We start from the raw sequence: 21,913 nt of genomic DNA, 5'->3' as shown, positions 1-21,913 counted from the left end.
ATTGCACTCACACCTCCACCGCCAACAGCACTGCAGGCAATGGACCCGCCATAAGCAAAGTTGCCCTTCAGATTCTGGGAGCCTGGAACCCACTCCGCGCAGGAAGCCTAGCGGGGAAAACAGTTCCGGGGCTGAGTCTGAGCTAACAGCACCTTTCTCTCCACCAGCCATCGCTTACCCACTGAACATTTCTCTGAGCGAGAGGCGGGTGATGAAGTGCAGAGGCTGGTTTTAAGGCAGAAAAGGAGCTCAAGGAGGCCAGAGGGTCTGACAGGAGGAGCAGGATGACACAGTGGGATCCACAATCAGAGCCTCTGGCTGAGGACAAAGGGATCCAGCCCCGAGGGGCTCACAACCCCCACACCCTGGGATGGGGCCCGGCTGAAGTGGGAGGATCTCAGGGAGCCAGGTCCCACGGGTTCTAGTTTTCCTTGTCTCATACTTTGTCATACTCGGTGATGACACTTGGAGAAGACCTGGCTCCAGGAAGCATGTCCCCAAAAGTGTGGGGCAAGGAAACCAGAGGCAGGAACCACGCAGGGTGACTGCTATCTGTCTTATCATCTGACTCATTACTTGTCCTGCCATCAGCTTGCTCTTGGGCTCATCACCCAACACGTGCCTTCCCTGGGTGTGTTTCTCTCCCAGCCTGTTGGGTGGCTGCGGGAACTGGGACAGGGTGGGGTGCAGGAGACCTGAGGGCAGGCAGGGCATGGGAGGACCTGGGCCGTATGTAAGCTGAGTTCTTCAAGAGGCAGCATTCAAGACACGAGGCATGACGGACATGGTAGGAACTTAAAGGTTCTTTATTGATTTGTTTGTTAACCAGATGCCTGCAAGGCTGCTTGGGCACACAAGTCAAGTGCAAAGACGAAAAGGCTCCTCAGTGTTCTTTATGGGGCTGAGCTCATCAGCCAGAGCCATCAGGTGGGTCACCAGGGTGTCCAGCAGCCCATGGACCTGGAAGAACGGGACAAATATCAGGCAAAGGTTTGCTCTACGGAAAAGTACCTAAGCAAGAGAGCGCCCACCATACTACAACGGTGGACGTGTTCACTCCACACCGAGACAGCTACAGAGGGGGAAAACCCAAGGGGTGAGAAGTTCTGCAGAACTTTTGTTTTTGCAAATAGTTTCATTTTTCAAACCAGTCTGCGGAGGTAATCCTGCACTAGCCCCTAGGAGGTATGGAGACACTGGAGCCTCGTGTAGTAAAGGGGCAATTCCAGGGAGGCCAGGGAGCAGTACCCACTTAGTCCCCTGGGGTGGCCCAACCCCACCCTGGCCCCACAGATGCCAGCTTTCCAAGGACCACAGATCCTCATACTGAAATGTTTCCAAGACCCTTAGCGGGGCTGGACCACACAGGTCTCGGCAAGTTCGTTCTCAATCTCAGAAAACCAAGGGAGAGTCCACCCTGTGGGTCCTCAGAGACTGTGAGAACTTTCTAGACCCCACTGACCTTCGGAAATCTCAGTGATGTCACCAGCAGCAAATGGGAGCTTCTGACCAAATGAGACCCAGAGCGGTACCACACGCTGCAATCCCAGCTCCCCAGCTGTCTGCCCCAGAGGAAGACAAAGCCCTGCCAATAGCCGGACCTTCCCTCTGAAGCAAATAGCCGTGACGGCTGAGAACCCAACACAGCACCAGAATGAGTTTCTAAGGACCTACTGCTTCAAAACGCACCATTATGAAATCTCTCCGGTGCTTCAAAACCCTTACACTTGCTGGGAATCCACTGCACATGGTGTTGCCCCAAGCAGCACACCAGCCAAGACACCCTCTAACACAGAGGAAAGCAGGGTGGAGGGAGAGGTTTCTGTTCAGTTCCCCCTAGTCTGTTGTCCAAATGGCAGCCAGAGTAGTTGATCTTCTAAAAGCATAAGTCAGACCATGTCGCTCCCCTATTTAAAACCCTGTCTGATTTTTCGCTTTGCCCCCAAAATCCCTGTGTCCTTACATGGCCTACAAAGCCCCACGTGACCTGCTCCCTTTCGGTGGCCTGTCTGCCCTCTGTCCTCGTGGCCACTCCCTCTCCTGACGTGAGTTGCTTCTCCTTCCTAGGCCACTCCTCCTCATGGGCCCACATGGCTACCCTTCACCTCCCTTCAGGGCTCTGTTTGATGGCCCCTTCTCAGCGGGGGCCCCGGCCCCACCTGGGCCTTCCTCTCCCGCTGGCTCCGGTCTATTTCTCTCTCTTCCTGGGTGCTCATCATGTGACATACCAGATGTGTTCCTAATTCTCGAAGTCTCTCGCACACGAGGGTGCCCTTCACGAGGGCAGCTCTGCTTCCCTCACGGACGCAGTAGGCACTCATCATTTGCAGAACAAAGGGGATGAATGAGGGAGGGAAGTGCACAGGGCAGGGCTGAGCACGGGGCTCTGCTCTCACCTCAGTGTACAGCCGCTGGGTGTACTTCTCCATGACCAGGGGGTCTATGGGATCCTGAGAAGGGGTGGCACTGTTAGGGGCAGGGTCTTCCAAGAAAAGCCTGTCCCCACTGGAAGGTTTCGTGGATTTCTTATCATCCTTTGCCTTCTGCTTCTTGCTGTTTAAACGGTCCTGCTTGGAGAGATGGGACATGCGTGGCCTTCAGTAGCTCCTGAGGGAGGTCTAGGACTTTCTCAAGAGCAGCCAGCTCACTGGGAGAGCTGGGACATCACGCACGCGACCGTGATGGGCCGCCGCCCCTCGGCATCCTCCCCGGCCCCGCCCCGGCCAGACCCTGTCCTAGAGCATGCCTCTTTCCCCAGCAGCTTAGCTCCTTTTTTATCTTCTTTGTCTTTGACTCCCAACTGCTTCTTTTCCTGGGCTGCCCCTCTCCGGTCCTCCTTCCCAACTTTCGCGGAAGACGACTTCACTTCCATGACAGAAGGTAACTTTCGATCTGAGGAAGGTGAGTGGGAGACAGTGTGGCCTGCGACCGTCAGGCAGGAGTCGGGAAAAGCAAAGTGCTCTTGGCTGCTTTGAGAGAATTCCCACAGACTAAGAGTACAGCCCCTGGTTCCGGTGTGCGACCCTGTGGAACAGGACTGGGGGCAGGTGCAAGGCACCTGGTTCTAGTCCCTGCTCTGCCGCTCCTCCACATCAGGCACAGGCAAGCCCTCAACCCTTCTGGGACTCCACCTGTACACGGAGGGAACCGAACTAAGGTGATACTAGGCCACTTTGGGGCTCTAGACCTTGGCGACAGAGGAGAGGGTAGCAGGGGCCTACACGGATCACACTGGAGGGGCGTGAGAGGCTGCGGCAGAGGGATGGTGAGGACCATGTGCGGGCACGGCTGCACAGTGTCTGACCTAGCTCTTCTGGTGTGTTTAAATAGGTGGTCTCCTTCTCGGGCAGGCCCAGCAGCACCCTCAGCCACAGGGAATGGCTCACCAGGCTGTCAATCACATCCCGCCACAGCTGCATACTAGAAGGCAAGACACAGTGGAGAAAAGGCATCACCCTTCATTTGCCCGAAAGCCTGCAGAGGTGTGGATGCTTCCCTTTCAAGACACTGGTGCTGGGCGCTGCCGTGGGAACACCACACCCTGTCCGGCCAGCATCCTCGCCAGCACTCATGCAGGTACTTTCAGACAGACCTGGCTCCAGCTGGGGAACTGTGCCGCCAGGGGCGAGGGCGAGGTCAGTCTTAACTCCAGCTTGAAACTGTGGCGGACCTTGCCTGAGATTTCCAGCATGAGGCTCATGGGGATATGTTTTAAGGGCCTTGCAGAAACCTATCCCTCATTTCCCCGACTGGTGTGGCCCAGTGGGTTGGTCCTGCAAACCGAAAGGTCACTAGTTTGATCCCCAGTCAGGGCAAATGCCTGGGTTGTGGGGCAGGTCCCCTGTCGATGTTTCTCCAGCACATCAACATTTTTTACCCCTCTTTCTTCTTCCCTTTCCCTCTCTCTAAAAATAAGTAAATGAAATCTTAAAAAAAACCAGCCTATCCCCCCAAGCCTATCCAAGCAAGTGCCAGGCTGGTGACGGGCAGGCTGACGGCTGAGAAGTGAGGCTTTTCATGGGATACGCCCCTCCTCTCCATCCTCTGGCTTCTCTGCTCACTCCTCTGCTCCTTGAGAAGGGGCAAGGAGAGAGAAATGGAGGCCCAGGAGCTCACTGTGTGGGGATGGCTCCGCAGCGGGCAGTGGGCAGCTGCAGGGGCTGCTGTGGCAGGTGCCAAGCATGGAGTGTTCGCAGCATCTTTTCGAAATCTGAGCTCAAAGGGAGCTCAGCCCTTACGTCTCAGGACTTCCTGCTCAAAACCCCTGGATGGATGACACAGAGTGGGGGAGAGAGGGCCGGCCCTCCTGGTGGGGCACCTACCACATCTGGTACAGGAGGTCGGACTGTAATGGCTTCTGCTCCTGGCACAGCTCCAGGGCTTCTCTGTTGAGCCCGATTAGGGCGTCTTCTCTCTGGGTCTCCTCAGGGAGCGTCATTGCTGCCTGGCGGGGTCAGAGGCACCGTGAGCAACCCTTCTGCCCGGGACACCAAGCATCTCTGTGTCCTTTAGTGATGGGCGTGTTGCTGTGAGGACTGGTGTGCAGGGGGGACACAGCCACAGAGAATGTGCCTGGGGCACCTTCTGTGAGAGCTGGGGGCCTCCCTCAGAAATTGGCGCCTTTGACCCCCTTTCCCAAGGTTTGCCAGGGTCAGAGAGGGCGCCCTTCCAGCATCCTAGTGGCCTAGGCAACTGAGACAAGAAGAGATGACCCAAGAGATGGTTTTCTCCAGGCCCTCGGAAGGTTTTGTGGTTCGCAGGCCCACGCTCAATCCACTGAGCTACACCAGCCAGGGCTTCTCGGAAGGTTTCATTTCTCTGTCCATGGGGGTGAGAGGCGCTGCTGCCCCCCCCCACCCCGCCCCGCTGTGCCAGAGCTGTCCTCCCGCCCTCTCCCCTTCGGGGTCAGGGAAGCACCTTTCTGAAGTCCTCCAGGCATAGGTTCCACTCAGGCGGGGAGAGGCCCCCCAGCTCCCAGGGGCTGTCCTCCACCAGCTTCTCCTCCACGGTGCTCTTCTGCTGAAAACCCCTGGCCCCCAGGCCGGCCTTCTGGGACCTGAAGGAATCCTGGGTGTCCCTGAGGGCCACATTCTCCTGCCGGGGCAGTTGGGATTCTGAGCCTGGGGTCTTAGAGTCCATGTTCATTGGGGTCTTCTCCAGATGGGCTGTGTGGGCCACGGCCCCCCGGGCCCTGGGGCCGCGGCGCTCCTCTTCGCCTGGCCTGGCCTCCTTGGCTTTGGAGGGCAGGGCCGCGTACTGGTGCCACAGTCGGTGCAGGTTTTGCACCACTTGGTGCTGGTAATGCAGCTACAGCAGAGATGAGGGAAGACACGTGATGGGGAGGCTGGGCACAGGGCACCCCAGCGCCCGTGAGTCTGCTGCGGTGTCCCCGTTCCCTCCAGAGCACTGGTGGAGGAGGCCAGGCAGGAGCCCGCCGGAGTGGCGGAGGCCAGGCAGGAGCCCGCCGGAGTGGCGGTGGCCAGAGGGCAGCCCCACTTCCCCTTCGACCTGAGCCTCTCCAACGTCAAGCACTTTTTTTGTATGTGAGCTTCCCAGGAATATAGGGTTTAAAGGAAGGAGCTTGTGAAACTGTTCTCACCAAGTGTCCACGTAGGAGCTAAGTTAACTTGGGCAAATTATTGAACCTCCCTGAGCCATGGTTCCCTCCGTGTACAGTGAGGATATAAATAGTGCCCATCTCACAGGGCTGCGGGGAGGGGAAAGCAGTGAGTTACTACTCATGGAAGACGCTCAGAACAAGTCCTGGAATATCGGGGGCTTTGCTATTCCTCCCACCCAGGGCATGCACGAGGGGCAGGGGCCAGTGCTGGGCCTGTACCCCAGGATTCCTGCGGTGGAACAAGTCCTCCTCCGTGAGGTAGACGTCCTCGGGGGTCTGCGCACGCTCCTGGGTCAGGACCCCCTCCAGCAGCTCTCGAAGCACGCTCTTCACGATGGTGGCCGCCTCGTGGGAAGCCAGATCTTTCTGGGGAAGAAAAGGTGGCATAAGACTGCCTCAGGCTTTCAGAATCCATGTGGCATCCTGGAGGGGAGCCGAGCCAGATCCCTCAGAGCTTTGAGCCTTCCTGCATCATCTGTGTGTGTGTGTCTCTCTCTCTCTCACACACACACACAACTATATTCCCAGACACCAAACCCCTTGGGTCATCCCAAGCATCCTTGTTCCCTAAGAGGCCGAAAGGATCCTGTGGAGGGGCCAGTTCCAGGGAAGCTGCTCCCACGTGGGTCTAGGAGGCCACAGTCAGCATTTTCCTTAGATTAGGAAGAAGGGCCAGGGCTGGGGCCAGTGCGGTTTGGGCCTTGCTGAGAATGTGACTTGGCCATGCAGTCAGTATGACAGAAACAGGTGCATCTATAGAGAGATGCCAGTCCTACCCTAGCGAGTAAAGCAGACGTTGCATTTGTCAAAGTGGCCTCTGATGGCTACAGGCTGAGCCCCAGCTGAAGGAGCTGGCTTGCAAAGTGGCTGGGGACCACTGTGAACAAGGAGGCACAGCCTTCCACAGAACTCCACCAAGCACTTGGCTAGACGGTCAGGCTGCGGACCCAGGGGGGCCCCAGCAGATTGGCAGCCCCTGCCTCGCGCTCACTCCTGGGTGCTGGCCCCACTGGTTTAATTGTTGTCTGTGGTTTTGCCTGGTTTTGAAGTCTTGCCAGTTAAATGCAACCTCACTGGAGGGTACCAGACGGCAGCGAAGACACACGGTTCCCCGGGCGCAGGGCTGCTCCTCGTGTTTGTGCTCAAGCACTCCCTGCGGCCTGCATCTTAAGGCCCAGTCTCCTCTCTCTCTGGTCCTGGGAGCCACACTCAATGGAGCTCAAAGCTGCCCCTCCTCTGCGCCCCCCCACACCCCCACCTTTCACTTCACAAAGCCCTGAGAAGTGTTTGTTGGGCCAGAGTAACTGGGAGAAACCAGGTCCCCGCAGGCAGTGCTAAGAAGCACACCAGAGTGGCCAATCTGATGTGCAGGGGGGCCGAGGTCCCGGGTCCCTTACCTCCAGTAACTTCCTCTCATCCCGATAAACATCCTGGGCCAGGGAGACTGCATGCAGGTTGACCTGCAGGATAGCACCTCCTAACAGGGTGGGGTGAGTTCCAAACTCCCAGCATTCCCTGAAGATCCCAGCATTTGAAGACTTGAAGAAGAAGGTAAAGGTTTTCGTTTCTCCAGGGAGAAGCACACCTGAGAGGGACAGAGACACAGGTTTTCACCAAGGAGAAGCTCACGAAGCTCCACACGGGCGTGTCTAAAACTAACCGAGCCCTAAGCCTAATGGATACTTGTGACTGAGCTCCAGGCAGAGTGACCAACCGTCCCCTGCTTTGCCCAGGACTGAGGGGTTTCTTTTTTTTTTATTTTTAAATTTTCTTTTTTAAAAAATTTATTTATATTCAGAGGGCAAAGGAAGGAGAGAGGGAGAGAAACATCAATGTATGGTTGCCTCTGGTGTGTCCCGTGCTGGGACCTGGCCTGCAACCCAGGCATGTGCCCTGACTGGGAATCGAACCGCAATCGTGTGATTCGCAGGCGCTCAATCCACTGAGATCCGACAGCCAGGGCTGGAGGGGTTTCCTGAGATGTGGGACTTTCAGTGCTAAAAGAGGGAGAGCCCCTGGCAAACGGGCCGACTAGCATACAGGGAGCCGAACCTCTAGAATGCTTCTGCTCCCTGGTGGCTCACCCCCTGCCCCCAGCAAACAGGAGCAGTTAGGAGATGACACACATCACAGAAGAAATGGAAGGGAGGAGGCAGGGGAGAGGGGCTTCAACTCAAAGAGCTGGGCTCTGGCTAGGCATCAGCTTCTCGGGCGTCCAGGTGGCAGGGCTGCGTCTCCCAGGTACCTTCCCGGTTGCTGAAGTAGAAGTGCTGCATCCTGTTTTTCTTTAGGTCCTGGAAACAGTCCGGCTGGGACTGCCGCCGCCAGTCGTACCAAATGGCCACCGTGCCGTTGTTGGCCACCGTCAGTTCTGAGGACACTTTCTGCCCCTCCAGGGTTTCAAAGGTCAGGCTGACGGCAATTCCAACATGCCTCTGGGGAAGGAGGAGGGACGAGGAATGTCTCTGAGGGAGGGCCCAGCCTGGGCTGACGGGCTCATCCCAACGTTCTGGGGACTTTCCTGGGTTTGGCATGGAAGTCCCTCCAGGGCCTGGCTGCTCTCAGAGTGGCGTCATACCCTAGTAGTGGCTGTCCCTGAGGTGCCAGCAACAGTAAGAAGAGAAGACAATACAGATTTTATATCTGATGCACTTTAGCATCAGAATATTTTAGAACATTCTTAAAGCCACAGCAGTCAGAGCAGTTTCGCTTGTTTACATGCGTGGGGGCGAAGTACAAGCTGGGTGGCTTGTGACGCTCTCTTTTCAGCCTTGTGATTTCATTCTGGCGCAAGGCAGCCGGTGCTGTTACCGTTTTCAGACACGCTGAATGCACGACCAGATAACCATGCAAGTAGGAGCCTGCAGGCTCTTTGTGACTGCCAGTCACCTTGAGACTGCACCCAAGGGAGGCCCATCCAGCAGACGGGTGAGGGTGCGGGCAGGCCTACCTTGTCCTGTGTGTTACTGCCTCTGATCCAGCAGGCTGGCTTCCCACAGAACAGCAGAGAAGGGCCAAGAACAGGCATGGGGACCATATCAGGACAATGGGTCAATACATCTCTGCAAGAAAAACCAATGACACATCTTCCCGGAAGCTGCCATAGTCTTGCCACACGGAGCCCACGGAAATGGCTGCCAGCAAGTCTGGAGAGGTGCCTTGCCCTGGCCTCCAGTGGAGTATCATCGGTGCCACTGGACCTCAGCCTTGTCCTGCCCGATTCCCATAGGTGGGAGGTTCTTGGACACACAAAGACCCTTCTTGCTGAGGCGCTCAGCGTGCACAGCCCTGGGAGAGTCTGGAGCAGAGCCGGCCAAAGAATGTCTGGGAAATCCCCATTAGGAGCTGGTGGCCGGGAGGGAGCAGATGGCCACAGGAGAGGCTGGGATGGAGACACCCTGATTTCGGGGAGGGAAGCCCATCCTCTAACACTGTTGGCGCTAGAGCCCAGGCCCGACTCACACGTTCACTGTGTCTTCAGAGGAACTTCTCTGGCTCCTTTCAAACACTGTAAAGTCTTCTGCTGTAACTGCTGAGAAAGGCTGCCCTCTGCCCACCACCTCCAGGCCATCAATATCCTCAGAGAGACCGAGAAAGGAAAGATTGGCTGACCAAAGACAGGTGCCACCCGAGGGGCCTCAGACGGGGCACGGAGGCATTACCAACCTGCTGGCTGAAGTCCAGCTCTGCCATGATGCTCTGCAGCTCCTGGCGGCGGTGGGTCAGAAACAGACTCTGGTCCCAGGTGTGGCGGTACGAAGCATCCTTCCGGGCCAGCAGCCCTACCGCGGGGCCCAAGGACCCTCAGCACAGGCTGCTGCCATGCCCCTCTCCCCTCACTCTCGAGGGGCTCTGAACACCCCCATCCCGGCACCATTTTTGGACAAGGGGAAAAGACAGCTTCCCTGTGCTTCTGGGCTCCAGCCCTCCTGTTCCATACCTTCTGCTTCAGCAATCCTACATAGGACGGCTGGGAAATTAGCTTTCAAACCTCCAACTCTTTGGGTGATAATAAAAACAGCAGCAGCTACCTTTTAGTGTGGGTTCAACAATGGGCCAGAACCTCTTAATACACATCATGCTTCATTTAACTCTCACAGCCCCGTCAGTATTTTACAGACGTTGACACTGAGGACCAGAGAGGCCAAATAACTTGCTCTGAACCCAGGCAGCCTGGCAGCCTCTAAAGCAGTGCTATCCAATAAAAATAGCACGCACCCCACAGACACGAGGCACGTAACGTAAAATTGTCTAGGTGGTTTAAAAGGGCAAAACCAAACGGCAAAGCCCTGACTAGTGTAGCTCAGTGGATTGAGTGCAGGCCTGTAAACCAAGTGGTTCCTAGTTTGATTCCCAGTCAGGGCACATACCTGGGTTGCAGGCCAGGTCACCATTTTGGGGAATGTATGGGGCAACTGCACACTGATGTTTCTCTCCCTCTCTTTCTCCTTCCCTTCCCCTCTCTCTAGAGAATAATTTTTTTTTCTAAAAAGAAATAAACGATGGAGACCTGGCTGGTGTGGCTCAGTGGATTGAGTGCCAGCCTGCAAACCGAAAGGTCGCTGGTTCAATTCCTAGTCAGGGCCTGTGCCAGGTCCCCAGTAAGGGGGCGTGCAAGATCCATGTATCTCTCACACACTGTTGTTTTACTCCCTCTCTTTTTCCCTCTCTTCCCCTCTCCCTAAAGTAGATAAATAAAATGTCAAAGAAAAAAAAAAGAAATGGCTGGGATTAATTTTTAGTAATAGTTTAACCCGATGTATCAAAAATATTATCATTTCAACATGTAAACAATACACAGATTCTGGATAAGATTCATTCTGCATAGGAGCCGGTGTGTAGCTTACTCTTACAGCACATCTCCATTCAGACGCAGTCCAGGTGCTCACCCACCACGGTGCATCCGAGAGACTCCGCTCCCACTCGCTTCGGCCACCTGTTCTATCTATCACTATCTTCCCGGAGAGGGAACTGGGTCTCCACAGGGTGATGGGACTCGATTCCTGCTTGGTCTCAGACCAGGGCCATGCTGTCCCCCCTCCTAGGCTGGTCGCCCGCTGCCCTGCTCCTCACCCATCTCCTTCTGGATGGAGTGCGGCTTCCTGATGTGAGTGACTGGCTCCAGGAGACCACGCTGAGATTTCGTCTTTGTCATCAGCAGACCGGTGACTTCGTCTCCCAAGTATTCCAGTCGACTCCAGAACCCGCTGGTCTCCTCAGAGCACTGGCAAAGCAGGGCAGACAAGTCAGACCGTCGGGACCCCTTGGACAGGGGCTGGTGTGGGGGCCCGGGAGACAAGAGCAGCAGACTAGAGATGCTCGCTCTGGGGATTCCTGGCAACAGGGAGGGCAGGAGAGAAGCGTGCACTTCCTTCTGCTCAGGATGCCCTCTCGCAGCCTTTGCCTGGCCCCAGACAGCGTGGGTGGCACTGACATACCAGACACAACAGGCCCTGGTTGTCCAAAAGCTGGAGCTTCAGCTTTTAAGAGAGAACACTAAGACTATTCTAGTAACTTAGTACCTATGCTCTCCTTCTCCTCAGTTCACCACACGTGACCACTGCAGTACGAATCCCTTAACTGGCCAGTCCCTGAACACCCAATAATAGGACCAATAATATAATTTTGTAAAGGCCTTTGAGGTGGCAACCGACAGATTTGTGTTGTCCCCGGTTGTGCAAACTGAGGCAGCCGTGCTTGTGTCCAGACCTCCTCCTCGCAGCGCCCTTGGGGACGCTGCCCTTACCTTCCCGTCATGCTGCGTTGGAAGGGCCCGGTCGATGAGCTCCCGTCCCTCCTGGATCTGTCTGTAGGTCTCCCCCATGTGCATCAGCAGCTCGCCGACAGGCTTCTTCAGGCGTTCTAGAGCGAGAGCCAGGAATGCGGCCCCTCCACCGAATCAGAACCACCGGGCCCAGTGCTCAGCACCGGTCAGCCCCATCACTGGGCGAGGAACACTGGGGAGCAAGTGAATGGCCTGAAGCCCTTTCTGGACAGGTGGGGGGAGAGAACGTGCAGCAGGGGGGCCTGGGGGCCATGTGAGGCCAGGCGGGAGCCCGTCCACGCTGCTCACCGCTGAGGGCCACCTGCTGCCTCTTCCACAGGGCCAGGTTGCGCTGCCAGTTCCTCATAAAGTTGTGCTGAGGGGCTGGGGCCCAGAGGGCTGCCTTCTCTTCTTTGGGGGCTTTCTTCTTTGGCTCTTCTGTAGCTGAGATGAGGGTCACCGAGGAGGGCGGGGTGCGTAGCAGCTCAGCCAGCTGAAAGTACAACGTCAGCGTGGGGCGGGGGGGGGGGGGGGGGCGGTGAGAGACACTAAACCGGGGCTGGGGTTCTCGAGGCCAAAACCCCCATGGCCCTCCCACTCTGCCGAGGGTCCCTCCTCTTCAAGACCCTGAGGTTGTGAGTGACAGAAAATAAATCACAAGACCCGGGAAACCTCTGTCAGTCCCCTCTCCCCCAGAATGGGGACCTCAGCTCTAAGGTTGTGCTCAAAATCTTTTCCTGCATCTGTTTTACAATTGATGTTAATTGATGCCTTCACCTGCAGAGTCACTGAGCCATTTTTATACCACCCCAGGCCTCTTAGCTCCCGAGCAATGAGGTATTTTGCCTGGAACCAGGGAAGTGAAGGAACTGAGACAAAGAGCAGCAGTGCATGATGGGAAAGTCGGAGAGACAGGCTGACTTTTCATGTGGCCCAGGGAGCTCCCGGCTTCCCCCAGCGGGTGGACTGAGGAGGGGAGCAGCCAGTCTCTGCAGAAGAGCAAAGAAGGCTGTTAGGGAGCACGGGCCCGGAGCCCTGATGCCTTCCTGGGTTCAGTCTAACTGAGCCAGACACACTATTGCCGTTGAGTTCCTCAAGGCACCTCTGTATCCTTGAAGCGACTTCTGGACTTCAGCTGAAACTAGCTTAAGCTGGCTTCACTATTTCCGGGGGAGGGTCACTTATCACTTCAGACTCCAGGGCCCGGAGACTGGACTGTCTTTTTAACCCCAGGCCTGCTCGACTCCACCAGGTGTGAGATGGAAATGACTTCAGTGACATCTCTGGTCCAGGTGGCTCTGCGCACACGAACCTGGGTGTTCCCTTGGGCAACTGCAATTCTCTGAAAGTCCTGGAGACTCCCCAAGATGTGGTGGGGCAGGATCTGGTCACGGCCGTAGAAACTGTCATCCAGGCCTGGAGGGCGGGGAATAGGAGGGGAAAGACAAGCGGTAGCTAGCAGGTGTAAACAATTCAAGGAGGCTGCTCTCTGAAGGAGACCCCGCTTTCCTTCCAGGCTGGCCCACGGATGCAGACACCAGCGGTGCCGGGGCTGAGGCTGGCCATACCAGAGTAGTCCAGGGGCTTTGTGGCTGCATCTGTGGTAGTAGGATGTGCTACTAAGTGGCAGACCTTCCTCCTAGGATCCTTGGGTTTGAGTTTACGGATGATAAATTTCTGGGGAATGACAGATTTATCTCTTGTTTCGATAAATCGAGGAATGTGTTGCTAAAAAGAGACAAAACACAGGAGAATTCCACTTGAGATCTGGAGGAGGGACACCACCACCCATCTACTCTGTCCCAGTTCTTCGTGGAATTCCTGAAAGCTGACAAATCTGTTTCTCCAGCTCTGTCCATATGTTCTGTCGAGGAAATGCTTGTGCAACAGACATGAGACTTAATAATGTCCTGGAGGGGCAAGAATTACATTTTATGCCTCCAGACAGGACAGGTGAGAAGGGGCTGACTCTTCCAGGTAAAGTCTGGGGTTAGGGATTAGTAGCTTTATCCACACCTGTAACTTCGCTTCTTAAACTCATTTCTCTTCTGTGAAAGGGGACCGATGCTTCTTGCCTCCACGGGGAGCAAGATGCCTGATCGTCTCCTTCCCCCGCAGGGAAGCAGCAGTGACGACGGGCATGGTCAACGTTCTAGACCACACAGGCTGCCCGAAAGGCTCCTGCAGGGAGGGACCCCTGGACTCCACCCTTACCTTCTTCAAGTCACCCTCCTTAATGGCTAAGGCAAGAATGTCATCTCCTTGAAGGATATTGCTGACAGGCTCAGGCTCTTCCTGAATGGGGGGTGTGGGCTGTTCAGGCACCTTTGCCCGCTTCTTCTCTGAAGAGAAGCAGAAGGTTACAAATGCTTAGGAACAGAACTATATTCGACTCCGTGGTCAGGGGGGCAGATCTGGCTGGCTGGGTGGACAGCAGAGGCTGCCTGGGCGACCTGGTCAGCACTTCACTGGGGCAATGGGAGTTCTTTCTCCAAGGTCCCCCTGCCTATCGCCCTGAACCTGCCACACAGACTGAGGCTTCTGGAGCCAAAACTGAGATCGAACAATGCTCCTTTCCAGGCTGTGCCGCTTGTAAGCTGGACAACACTGGATGCTGCACTGAACCTCTCTTGGCCTCAGTCTTCTGTTTGGTAACAAGAGGAAGTTGGACTAAATCAGTGGTCCCCAAATATCAGTCAAATGTCTGCCTCAGAATCTTCTGGGGAGCTTCACAAATACAGTTTCCTAGCTCCTGCCTGGAGCCAGGGCCTGCGGAGCTGTATCTTTCAAAAAAACCCCTATGTGGTTCCGATGCAGAGGGGCTTGGGACGACTGGGGAAGACGCTCTCTCAGCCTCCTCCACTGCTGGTACTGATCCATTCTCCTGGGTGGAGGCATCTGGTTTCTGAAGACACTGGTTAAAGTATCAATGCTCCGGGGGCAAACAGAACATTCAGGGCTGACCATCTATTTCATGCTCTTTCATTTAATAAATACTGTTTAAGTATTTTCTATGTGTCAGGCACCACACTAGGATCTGGGGAATATAAAGCAGGCATTCAGGCTTCAAAGAGCACATACCCAGAAGAGACAAGGATGTCAGGCTGAAGTATGGGAGTAGTCAGGGGTCCCAGCCTAATTTGGGGGGGCAGTCAGGGAGGGCTTCCTACGAAGGTGATGTTTAAACCGAGAACTGAAGAGAACAAAGACAAGGGGAAGGATTCGGGGGACAGGCATTCTAAAGGGACGAGCATAAAGAGGCCTAGAAAAAAAAAGAGGCCTAGAGGTGAGAGAGAATAGTGCACACCCTGCAACTCAAAGCCTGTGTTTCTAAAATAGCTGGAGTGTAGCGAGGCGGGAGGCAGGGAGCCGTGCCTGGGGAGGGAAGTAGGAGCCGTATCACCAAGAGTTTAGTGAGCCATGGAGAGGACTTATCGAAGACCCAAGTCTTTAAGAAGGGACTAGGGGGCACAAGACTGAGGACGAGAACATCGAGGCGTCGACCACAGTAATGCTGCAGCGGATGGCAACAGTGGCCCATGGGACAGCAGAAACGTGGAGAGACCTGAGCCGGTCTCTCGTGCGCCACATGGGGCACGGCAATGAGAACTCATGTGGCAGAAGCGAGTTCTTCTCCAATGAGGACACGCTCCCTGCCTTCCTTCCACAGAGCTGGGTTAGCAGTTTCAAATGCATCTCGTTTCTTTGGCTGGTGTCCTCCTGTCTGCCGCCCTCTGGCTTAGAATGGTTTGATGTAAGGCGCTATAGAAAATAATCAAAAGAAAACCTGAGTCCTGCCTGACTTCTGGGACTTTGAAACAGAACTTGGTTTGATCTGACAGGACTCTGTTTTTTCAGAAGCAATATGACTAAAACATCAAAGCCGGCGCTTGGGTTATGAAAGTCAAACTCTTTTTTTAGGAAATGCCCACATAATTGGTGGCAAGGCAAAACAAAACAAAAAACCCAAAACAAAACAAACCCCAAGCCAGAATCATTCCAAATGTAACTTTAAATTCTGCCTGTGGGCCAGCGTTCAGTCCTCAGCAATGGGGTCAGCAGGAACTCAGGAGCATCGGCAGCTCAACCGCACAGCTCCGGTCCCACCCGCCACCACGTGCGGACGTGCAGCCTTAGGTGTTTTTTAATTTTTATTTCTACTTCCCCTCTCCCTGCTACAGAATCGCCAAAGTGGGTAGCAGCCCAAGAGAGAACTGGTACCAACTGAAGGTCTACTTTTATACATATTTTTGTATTATTTCTATTTTCCAGGACATCTGCTTCCTCTGTCCACCCCTTTGGTTGGTTCTGCACCTTCCCAAGGGATTAAACATTTCCAGCTCTGTGCTTTGGACTGCTGGGTGTATCACTATCGTGTTTGATTTGATAAAACTTCACCATTGCTAGAGACTCCTGAAACAGTCAGTGAAACTCTGGTCAGGGGTTTTTCTGAGAAGGTTATCTTAATATCCAGTTAGGGAATGGTGTGTTTTAGTTAATAAAATATACAACATCACACATACGTTTTAAACTCCAATTCACCCTGGAGAATATTTTCCAAGCACCTTTTAGATGCTATGAACTATAGAGAAGATGGTATAAACGGTTAAAATGTGGCTCCTTCTGCCAAGGAACCGAAAATGCACCAGGCGCCAACACACACCGCTCGTAACACAAGGGCCTAAAATTAGCGGCACAGATAACAGGCTTGGTGCTATATCAAAGCAAGAACAGATGGATGTGGACCATACAGCTCAGGGCTCTAACCAGAGGTTCAGAAGAGCAGCCACAGGACAGGGGCGGGGGGTGGGCAGGATGAGGGGTGGCTAGGGTAGGTCCTGAAAGGCGGCAGGCAGGCTTTGCACAGAAGGAGCAGCAGACAGAGGTGTTTCAGGTGGGGTCACAGTTGGAGCAAAGGTGGAGGCAGGGCTGAGTATGGCGTCTGTGAGGCATGGGGACACAGGAGGCTCGTTGGGGAGGTGGGGGTGCTGTTGGAGATGAGAGGAACACCAGGGCACCACGGCTTCGTAAAGCAAAGCTGAAGCCTCCGCTCCTCCTCTGTCGGCAGGAGGGAGCTTTGGTCCAGGAGAATAAAATGAAAGCAGCATCTCAAAGTGATTCATCCAGGGAGGGTAAGCAGGTGGACTAGATGGGCAGAGGCAAGATGAGGAGGCCAGGGAGGAAGAGCGGTCCCACGGAGGTCACTTTGGGATCTGGGGGGAAGACTCTGAAGGGTCAAAGTGTGTCTCGCCACTGAAAGTGCCAAAGGCCCAGCTCTTTCCTTCTTTCTGGTCTGGAAACCCAAGCAGAGTGGGGCTCCTGGTGAGTCACCCAGCTGGCATTTCTCCCCTGATTCTGACACCAGCTCCCCCTGAGTGGGGCAGTCCGGTGGCACTTCTGCTGGGGTCAGCAGATCAGACAGCTGCAAGCAAGGCATTCAGCTTGGGGTAGGGAGGGAGCAGGTGGGGGAGAGGGAGATGCAGAGTCCCTCTGGATTCTCTTTCTCTGCTTCTTGTTTTATCAAAACGTTACTCTTTGTGTTGATTAAACTCTTCAGGAAATTCTGACCTCAGGGTTGCGCCGGGGGAACCCAGGGAGGGACTGTCCCTACCAGAGCTGAGCTGTACTCCTCGAAGGCGGGGGATCTGGGACTGCTGGGAGACTGCCCTGTTTCTTAGCAACAAGACCTGAGATTCAAAAGGGCTGGAAGCTCTAAACAGGTTTACAGTCATAACATTTGCTTGCCTTTTTGTTTATAACTCAGAGACCTTGGAGAAACATTGCTCCAAATTATAAAATTACATTCGTTGATTAGCTGTATCACGGGCTTCCCCTGAGATGTTGTGAGAAACTAAACACTTGGGTTTTTTCCCTCCTCACCATGGTGCACGTTGTTTACTCAAGGGTTATTTAATAAACTCAATTTCTCCTTATTAAAAATAAATATGCAGCCCTGGCCGGGTAGCTCAGTTGGTTAGAGCTTCCACTGGATACGCACATAAAAAAGCAACCAATGAATGCATAAATAAGTGGAAAAACACATCGATGTTCCTTTCTCTCTCTCTCTCAAATCCGTTAAGTTAAAAAATTTAAAAATAAATAAATATTCAGCAGCAAATCTTTCCTTGATTTGTTCAAACCTGATTAGATCTCCAGAAACGAGGTCAGCAGTGGCCAGGAAAGCCCTTGGCTGCCCTTGCGGAAGGAGTCCAGCTATTCTTCCTTATTCCCTCTTAACTGTTCAAAACTGTATCCTGCAGCCTAAGTCGCACCCTCCCACTACGAAGAAGCACTAAAGAGCCTGAAAAGCGGCTAAGCTCCCATTAGCTGGACTCCAGGCCTGTGCTCTCTTCACACTGCGCTTTCACAGAGACTCTGAGGCTGCATCTCCCCAGGGCCTGCCGGGGCACAGGCAGCTCTCTCACGGGCTGACCCCTGACCACTGTGCAGGCCCCTCTGGCTCCATTCCCTTTCCTCCACACTCACGACCTCTTCCCTGGCCACCAAGGTCACACGCGTCCACAGTTCCATGCCCCAGCTCATGCTGCTCCCTAGGCCTGGAGAAGTCAACTGCTCCCTTTTGTGGTTGTTGTTGAACACAGATGACATTTTGAGAAAATGCTTAAGGTTCAAGGTTCGAAAAATGGTTGAAACTGCCCTGGCTGGTGTAGCTCAGTGGATTGAGCGAGGGCCTGCGAACCAGATGATAGAGGTTCGATTCCCGGTCGGGGCACATGCCTGGGTTGCAGGCCAGTTCCCGGCAGGGGCCAGTTCCCAGCAGGGGATGCATGAGAAGCAACCATACATTGATGTTTCTCTTCCTCTCTCCTTCCCTTCCCCTCTAAAGATAAATAAGTAAAATATAAAAAAAATAAAAATAAACGGAAACAGCAAAAAAAAAAAATATGGGAGGGTGACCTGCAAATGGGAATGTGTCCATGGGGGTCAGTCTGCTGTCAGGCACCCTGGGGCTTTCCCACCTGCAACCACAAGGTAGCTGCAAAGGCCAGGAAGCTGTCATGTCTAGTGACTGCCACCAGGTTAAACAAGCGGGACAGATGTCACCGAGCTGGAAAGGGCATGTAGTGGGAAAAGGCAGTCAGAAACAGAACTAGCCAAGTTAGCATGTTAGCATGTCTTGGACTAATTTCAGCAGGACTCTCAGGTGACGTCCTCCAAAGAATCCCACCAAGGTTGTTGGTTTGTTTCACCGCCTGAGCATGTTGCTTGTATTATTTCCTGAACTTCCTTCCCCAAGAACCCCACGTCCTGGACCTTCTCTTCTTGAACTCTTTCCTGGCTCTTCCCCCCACACCCCCACTCCCAACAGGGACCCTCCCTTTTGCGTTCTGTCCTAAGATGTGGTTCCAGGTATGGGTCTCCTATGCCTTCCTGCCCAAGGCCATCTCCCCAGCAATTGATCCCTGAGGCCTCAGTCCGTTCCCCACTTCCTGTGTCCCCATCCTCAAGACTCCAGTACCCTGTGCCCCTCCCTTATTGGATTCCCCTCCTCATTCATCATCTCTTAGGGTATGGAGTACGCCTTGCCCACTACCTCATTCCCCGGTGACATTTACCTCCCTCCTGGTGCTGTCACCCCCATCTTTTAGGCCTCCTGTCGTGAATCCTATCCAAGACCCCCTGCCCCTGCGCGCTTCTCCTGCGGCTCCCCAGGCAGCCAGAGCCAACCTTTGAAGTTTTCTGCGGCCTCCAAGAATCTGCTTGTAAGCATTCTGAGGCGGGATTCCCTCTTTAGAGGCTTCATAGTGTTGCCTGATCTTAAAGTTGGCCACATCCCGCGGGAACCCGAGAAAACGTGGCGCCCCGCGACCTCGCAACCCCGCGACCCCGTGACCCCGCGTGCGCCCGGCAGCGGCAGCCGCTGCATCCATAGCAACCAGCGCCCCGCGCGGAGGCGCGCACCCACCGAACAGCCTGGGCGGAGACTGCTTGGAAGTAACCTTTTTCATCGGGTCGCTCTCTCGCGCACGCCAAGGGCGAGCGGCTCCTTTCTAGCGCGGACCCTGAGAACACCTAGGAGCCCAATCGTGACGTCACAGGGAGCGCAGGTCAGCGCCGTGACATCACCAGCCAGGTGGGGCCGAGTGGGGCGAGGCCCTCAAGAGCTGGGAGAGGTGCGGGTAGGGGCAGTGTGACCCGCCTCTAGGCACTAAGCCAGGGGGTGTAGTGGCTGCCTGTCGCAACCGGGACTGCCCCGACTCCCACCTTCCCTCCACCCTTCCGCAAAACCGCCACGGGATCTTTCCTTTCGCCCATGCTGAAAACCCATGGAGGGCTCCCCTTGGATTTCGGTTTTTGAGGCCCCTGCCTGTACCCTAGTTGCCCCTGGTGACCTCCCCTGCCCACTCTCGTTGCAGCCCTTTGGCCTTCCATCACTTCCCAAAGCAGCCAAATTCCCCTCACCCCACTCCAGCGGTGCGGCCTTCCTTCCCACACTGCTGGTTTCAGCCCTTGACCCCCCAATTTAAAGCAGACCCTCTGTTATTTCAACTTTATAAATGCTCCCAGTTCATTTTTTCCCCCAGAGCCTTAACACATTCTGGAATTATTGTGTTTTTGTGGTTGCCTGTTGTCAAGCTTGCTGTGAGAATGTAAGCTCTGTAGAAGCAGGGAAGCCCGTCCCATGCCCCACCCCAACCCAAAGTTTAATCCATAGTAGTCGCCCTGGCTGTAGAGCCAGAGAGAACTGGGTTCCAGTCCCAGCTCTGCCTGTTTGCCAGCTGTGTGTTCTTGGGCCAGTCCCTTGACCTCTCTGAGCCACAGTTTTCTGACTTATAGGGTGGAGGTCATAGTGGCCTCCTGCTCAGGGCCACGTAAGGATTAAGAGAGAGTTTGTGTTTAAACCCCACAAAACACGAACCTGTGTGCTCAGCTTTGGAAAGGCCTTTTACCTTTGAGAAGTTACACAGCCCCCAGGGAGACAGGCTGGGGCAGAACAGAGACCTGGGGGCTCTTTGGGAGGATTCAGTACTCCAGTGCTCTTCACGGGATACCACATTTCACTGCATATCACATTTTATTTATTCATTCATTTGCACATTTGATTTTGCACATGATTTTGCACTCAATTCCAGGGATTCTCTGAAGTTCATTCGTGTGTTCCTGAGGTCAGTGTGCCTAAGACACAGAGCTGGGTTGTCTGGGTTTTTAACTCTGATGTATGTGCTAAGAGGCTAGAGATTAATCACAACTTGGAAAAGGTAGAATGGATATTAGGGGAGCCTTCTTAGAGAAGGAGCATTTGAGAAAGACCACTGAAGACAAGAGTTCAACAGGCAGGTCAGGCAGCAGGCACTCCACCTGAGGACACGACAGGAACCAAGGCTGGAGGGGAGGGGAATAAAACACAAGTTCAAGTTTGGGGAACAGCCTCCTTTAGCTACCATAGCGTTTGGTGTCTCCTCCCAGCTCAGCAACAATGAGCCACCTCCTCAAGCCTTGGGAAGAGGAGGTGGCAGGGTAGGCAGAGGACACGGCATCAATTATTGCTTCGTGTCTCTGTTTATTTCCACCCAGCCAGGTGCCAAACATGTCCTGGGCTCCTCTTTGCAGAGGCTAATACAGCCTCCTTAAATAGGGTGTTGCCTGCACGAGCTGCATCCTCCCTTTCCAGGGACAGACACCCTCCGAAGCCCGAGGCTGGGCTTGTTCTCAAGCTCCTCACAGCTAGCTCACCCCTTCAGATCTGGCTCCCTCCTCCAGTTCATCCTGTCATTCTGTCTCACCTCCACTGGCACACCTGGCCCTCTGCCCTATGGTGTACATTCCACCTCCTACATCTGACCCCCCCCACACCTGACTCACTCTTCACATTTGGTTCATTCCCCTCAATCCAGCCCCTATGTCTCTTAAATAACCCATCACACCACTACCCTCGTTGCTAGACCCTTGCTCTGCTAACACAGAACAGGAACCTTCCATTCTTCTTGGCCCTGGAGTCAGGCTGCTCTTGGACACCATTCCCAGATGGCCTGCCTTCAGCCTTGGGGATGGTGCACAGACCCTGAGTGCCTCCCGGGCTCGGGTTGCTCTTATTCCCTCTGGAGGCTGCACAGAGCAGGGATCAGGAGCAAGGGGGGCATCGGTGCAAAATGTGGGTTTGCATCTCAGTACTACCCCTCCCTAGGGCATTGGCCTCCTCTTTTTTAAAATTTAATTTATTTTTCTTTAGAGGGGAAGGGAAGGAGAGAGGGAGAGAAATATCAATGTATATTTGCCTCTCATGCATCCCCTGCTGGGAACTGGCCTGCAACCCAGGCATGTGCCCTGACTGGGAATCGAACCGTGGTTGTTTGGTTCACAGGCCCATGCTCAATCCACTGAGCTACACCCACCAGGGCCATTGGTCTCTTCTTAGAGTGGGGACAGTGCGCCAAAGTCCCCGCTCACAGAGTTGCCATCACCCTGTCTGTCTGTCTCATCCTGTTTTGCTATGTCCAGAACTCTTACCCCATATTTCTGTATGATCTGTCTTTTGCCACTAAAACATAAGGTCTGGGAGAGCAGGG

At 54.4% G+C, this 21,913-nt stretch overlaps 1 protein-coding gene across 2 annotated transcripts; it reads right to left on the bottom strand.

Annotated features, from left to right (window-relative positions):
• Nucleotides 1-790: 790 nt before the first annotated feature.
• Nucleotides 791-19,451, bottom strand: MYCBPAP (MYCBP associated protein). Of its 2 annotated transcripts, none has more exons than XM_037056841.1 (19): nt 19,312-19,451; nt 13,599-13,726; nt 12,953-13,112; nt 12,697-12,800; nt 11,694-11,877; nt 11,367-11,482; nt 10,694-10,844; nt 9,287-9,402; nt 9,083-9,198; nt 8,571-8,682; nt 7,866-8,055; nt 7,018-7,205; nt 5,840-5,986; nt 4,918-5,307; nt 4,323-4,444; nt 3,305-3,420; nt 2,747-2,892; nt 2,397-2,567; nt 791-960 (listed from the first exon to the last, which is right to left on the bottom strand). In XM_037056841.1, the coding sequence occupies exons 1-19, from the start codon at nt 19,352-19,354 to the stop codon at nt 859-861; spliced, it is 2,802 nt and encodes a 933-aa protein (XP_036912736.1). In that variant the 5' UTR covers nt 19,355-19,451; the 3' UTR covers nt 791-858. The 2 variants fall into 2 exon arrangements, with proteins under 2 accessions (XP_036912736.1, XP_036912735.1); XM_037056840.1 differs by lacking the exon at nt 19,312-19,451 and adding an exon at nt 19,074-19,182.
• Nucleotides 19,452-21,913: the final 2,462 nt, after the last annotated feature.

Source organism: Sturnira hondurensis, unplaced genomic scaffold (assembly GCF_014824575.4).
Source record: "Sturnira hondurensis isolate 20B ecotype Veracruz unplaced genomic scaffold, ASM1482457v3 Scaffold0009182, whole genome shotgun sequence".
In the NCBI taxonomy this organism is placed as follows: domain Eukaryota; kingdom Metazoa; phylum Chordata; class Mammalia; order Chiroptera; family Phyllostomidae; genus Sturnira; species Sturnira hondurensis.
The sequence above is the reverse complement of the archived record's forward strand: the minus strand, read 5'-3'. Positions and strand labels throughout refer to the sequence as shown.

What these genes read in the sequence shown, in the direction of transcription:
- MYCBPAP (XM_037056840.1), bottom strand. Translation starts at nt 19,179, where the DNA reads ATGTGGCCAACTTTAAGATCAGGCAACACTATGAAGCCTCTAAAGAGG. An exon ending in GGCCGCAGAAAACTTCAAAG is followed by an intron (nt 13,727 to 19,073) that starts GTTGGCTCTGGC and finishes GCTTCTCTTCAG; the next exon opens with AGAAGAAGCGGGCAAAGGTG. An exon ending in TCCACCGCAGGAATCCTGGG is followed by an intron (nt 5,308 to 5,839) that starts GTACAGGCCCAG and finishes TCTCTGCTGTAG; the next exon opens with CTGCATTACCAGCACCAAGT.